At 34.9% G+C, this 4,602-nt stretch overlaps 1 protein-coding gene across 1 annotated transcript; it reads right to left on the bottom strand.

Moving 5' to 3' along the window:
- Positions 1-701: 701 nt before the first annotated feature.
- Positions 702-2,329, bottom strand: LOC107364644 (uncharacterized). Its single transcript, XM_015932077.3, has 4 exons — positions 2,234-2,329; positions 2,132-2,152; positions 1,821-2,051; positions 702-1,761 (listed from the first exon to the last, which is right to left on the bottom strand). Exons 1-4 carry the CDS (start codon positions 2,286-2,288, stop codon positions 845-847), a joined length of 1,224 nt encoding a protein of 407 aa, XP_015787563.2. The 5' UTR covers positions 2,289-2,329; the 3' UTR covers positions 702-844.
- Positions 2,330-4,602: the final 2,273 nt, after the last annotated feature.

Here is a 4,602-nt window from a genome sequence, read left to right as displayed (position 1 = left end):
CTTTTTGCAAATTTTGCGATTTGGTTTCATGATTGATTTGATGATTGCTAATGATCTGAATAATGACAATTAGTTTTCTTTCTATTGAAGTGAAAGTTTCATTGAATGAGCATAACGAGTGTCAAGGTAAGATGAAAAGGATGGACAGGGAAGAGGAAAAAGAGGATAAAAATGAAGATGAACATCTTTTAGACCAGGTAAAGAGGATGGTAAAGAGCAGGGAAAAGAGACAGGAAAATAATGATAATAAGCTCATGAAAAATAATGATACGATTTGAAGATAACAAGATGCAATAATAAAAGCAATTCTTGATTCGCATTATTAATGTTCCTCTCAAAAGGCTTCATAATAGGATTCTCAACGAAATTGCAACCAGTCTCAGAGTACTAAAGGTTACATTTTTTTCTGTTTCCTTTTGTCATTAATTTGTTGTTGGTCGCTTGTAACACTATTATGAGCACTTGAATAGACCAAGTGTTTTCTGGTGAAATTAAGAAGCACCAAATTGTGATTCATTTTTACCCAGAAAATAAACTCTTGTTCAATGTCAATCATTCTCACCATCATTAGGTCAATGATTTATCTTTGATTGTTGCTCTGCTTTGTTTTTCTCTGTTTATTGGTCAGTATTTTTTGGAACTTTTTTTTATAATTTTGACAGACTTTTGAAAATTTAAAAATTGATGAAATTATTTGTTGATGATTTTTTTAGCCTTTTGTTGAGTAAAAGCTTTTTTTGTAAATAAACATTTATTTTCAATTTTTGTTCATGATATGAAGTGCGTATAAATTACGATCTAAATAATGAGATCAATGAAGATAGTCGTCGACTATCATCAGAGCTTAGTATCTATCACGTCCTCGGCTTCCTCCAAAACCAAATGAGAATCTACCTTCTCCTTCTCCGTCTCCTCCTCTTCGGCCTCCGAATCGACCTCCGAATAGACCTCCTGCTTGGCCTCCTGATTGTCCTCCGGATTGACCTCCACGACCACGTCCGCCACCACGTCCGCCACCGCGTCCACCGCTACCCATTTGGCCCATGGCATCAGTGACCATACCTCCAATGCCTGTTACGAGACTGCCTATTCCTTGGGTTGCAGCACCTAAGCCTTGAGCACCGTTGCTTACAGCACCAACAACGGATCCAAGACCACCGCCGCCAAGGTGAACTCCAGTTGCAGTTCCAACGATACCAGTTGCAGCATCAGCTAAGGATTGAGTGATGCTTGAGACAAGCTGAGGGTTGTTCATGATACGACCAGTGACTCGCATGATTGCTCCTGGTTCAACACCATTTCGTTGAAGAGCTGAAAATAGGCTTGAAATATCAGGTGGACCTCCAGATGAAAGGGATGACATGAGAGATGTCATTACTCCGAATGGTTTGATGCCCTCTTCTTGTAAAATTTGTGGGATTTGAGCTAAAGCACCGAAAGTCTTTCCTCCAGCATTGGCTAGGGCACCTAGGGTTGAAATAGCACCAGTGATTCTTCCAGCTCCAGTTCCAGCTCCTGTTGCAGTGCTTAATCCATTGCCGACAATTTTGCTGAGGCTTCCTCCAATGCCAGTGGCAAGACCTGTTCCAAGTCCAGCGAAACCTTGGGTAAGTGAACCAATGCCACTCAAACCTGATGCAGCTGCATTAGCCAATCCAAATCCTCTTCCTGAACCTGAACCAAAGCCTGAACCAAAGCCAGAGCCTGGACCAGAATTGGATGAAAATGATTGACTAGAAGCTGAACCTGAACCAGGGGCACCTAAAAGTTTAAGCAGATAAAACGTTTCTAATCTTTCTTTTCAACACAACCTTTCTTACCATCGGAATCACTACTGGCTGAACTTTCATAACTAGCAGAACTGCTGCTGCCACTACCACCGTTGGCGAATGAGTTCAATGCATTGGCAAATCCTCCCGGCGCAAAGCTAGACGCTGCTTGAACCAAACTGCCAAGTCCCGATGCACCAGCACCAAAAGCACTACTAAGTCCACTAAGACCAGAGGCACCTGCACCAAAGGCACTGCCTAAGCCAGAACCGAAACCCGATCCTTGCAAGTCAAAACCAACATTAACCAGTGATCAATAATCAGAGTCAACAACTTTACAAATGAATAGGCATTAAACTTACCTGCAGATGCTGAAAACTGTGCTGCTCAAAAAGCATCCAAAATGAAACGCAAAATTGTTTTATGAACATGAATACAGTTTGACTAAAATCTCCTTAACTTACCTGAACTATAACTCAAGCACAAAGCAAAAAGCAACACAAATCCAAATTTATTCATCTCTGTTAAACTAATTTTATTATCATTCAAAACTCGACACAACAAAAATTTATGTTCAACTGGAAAAAAAGTCTTTTATATTATGAGAAAATTATCCACAGCAAGCAATACCAGCAATGATTGATTGCCATTTTGATGCAATTAAAAGTTGAACACATAGACATTAATAGCTAATTGTGCCAAATATTGATGAATTAACCCATTTCTAACGTATTTTTTGTTTTTGTATAACATCATCAAAATAATAACAAAGGTATGAGTTACGTAGACATCATTGAAACAAGTCGTACAAATAAAGTAAAACAAATTAATCACTTTATATTAATGTGTTGGAATGAGAAACAATCAATTCCTTCAAACATTCACTACAATTATTAATCATTTATTGTTAATTAAACCTCATGATGACCATGAAAATGAGGTAAAAGAACAGTAATCTTTACAGTGAAAAGTGATTCGTTTATTGACAATTAATCATTAAACTGATTAACATTACACTTGAATGTTTCAATTGTAACAATGAATTTAAAGATTTGCAAATTGATCAACTTGAGGTTCACCAGGACGCCAAGTGACGACCATAAATTGAATATCATAGTCAATCCATCATCATTATCGGAATGAATCTTTCAAAGTATTGAACCTGAAAAGAGAAAGACTTTTTTATGAACGTTCATGAATTTAATATCTTGGAAAGGTAAGAATGAAAAGTTAGGAAAACTTCAAACTTGGTCTTTGTTTAGATCAATAGATCAATCATTTTATATTTCAATTTGTAACCCAACAATGAACGTTTATCCAATATTGAATCAAAAAAAGCACCTGAAAATTGTGACGCTAATCTGCACCTAGTTTAATCAGATTGAAGCGAAACTTGAGAGAAACAAATGGAACAAGTTTAAGTGCAGAAAACTTTTCACTTTTCCAGTGCACATGAAAAGGTTGAACATAATTAATGAATTTCCTTGAACAATGAATAACTCTAAGGATGATCAATCAAACAAAGTTATCTTCAATTGTCAATGAAGAAAGTTCAAGATTAAAATTAGAAACAAAATTTGAATAAAAAGATGAATTTTATTGCTGGAAACTTGCAGTCAAAAATAATGATTAATCAAACAATAAATTGACAGAAAAGTACTCTAAATCTTGAAATTTATTCAAAATCAAGTGAAAGCAGGAAAAGTTCAAAGAAGATTCAGAATTTTCATTTTGATCCAAGATTCGATGTTAGATATTGGAACATCAAAAAACATTGAAAACGATTTTTTGACCAAAATTTTAATTCCAAATATTTTCAAAGCAAAGGTTGTTTCAGTTCTCATAATAGTTACTTGGAACTTGACTTTTCGGTGAAAAGTGCCATTGAGAGCTTGATGAAAAGTGAATGTAAAACGTTTTTGATCATTTTTTAATGAACAACAGTTTTGTTGAAAAAATGAGAAACAATTGAAATCATTTGTCTTTGATGGAAATTGAATTTCCATTGTAACCCAATTCGTCGATAGATTAGTCGATGTAATTTATATCAACTTTGTTTTTCTCTCTCTCTCTCTCTTGCACCTTTCCTTTCACTGAATCTCAATGGAAAATCTTCTTGTTGCTGCTTTTACCACTTACCTGTGATTCTCTGTTATCATTCCCTTTAAGCCACCAATTACTTTATACTGATACCTGAAACTACAACTTGCAACTTAAAGTGATGGAAACACAGGAAAAAAAAGAAATAGCAAAACGTAGTAAAAAGAGTAAAGAAAAAAAATAAGAGAGAAACTCGATGAAAAGGAAAGTTCAGAAAAGGTAATGTTGAAGGGCCATGAAAACTGAGTATGGCCATGAAAAAGCTAACAAACTGAGAAGAAAAAAGATGACAGAAGAAAACATTACAACTAACAATAGTTTAATAGTGAAAGGTTGGTGACAATTTTGCACTCAGAGACTTATGTAGCAACTTGTTTCATTCAAGATTATGTCAAGAAACGGTGAATGTCAATCGACTAATGATATGAAAATTATTTTACATTCAATGTATCAAAATGAGGATTAAAAGCTTTTTATTATTTGAAAGTTGAGTTTCAATTTCCTGGTAAAAGATTATTGTTTCCAATTTTGTCTTCGCTTCTTTTTTTCCTGGTTTGCTCATTGACTGATTGATTATTTAATTCTGTTGATGTTTGACATGTTTGTTGTGTTTTTTGGTGAAAATAAAATGTTATCCAATTTCAAATAGATTTACATGATTACTATTATTGAAAAGTGAATTGAAATGGAATCATTTTATTTCTTTTTCGTTTTCACCTTTCGTTGTTCATTG

Source organism: Tetranychus urticae, chromosome 2 (assembly GCF_039701765.1).
Source record: "Tetranychus urticae isolate SD_2017Ah chromosome 2, NJAU_TeUrti_SD_1.0, whole genome shotgun sequence".
NCBI lineage: Eukaryota > Metazoa > Arthropoda > Arachnida > Trombidiformes > Tetranychidae > Tetranychus > Tetranychus urticae.
Note: the sequence above shows the minus strand (reverse complement) of the source record. Positions and strands in the feature narration are given on the sequence as shown.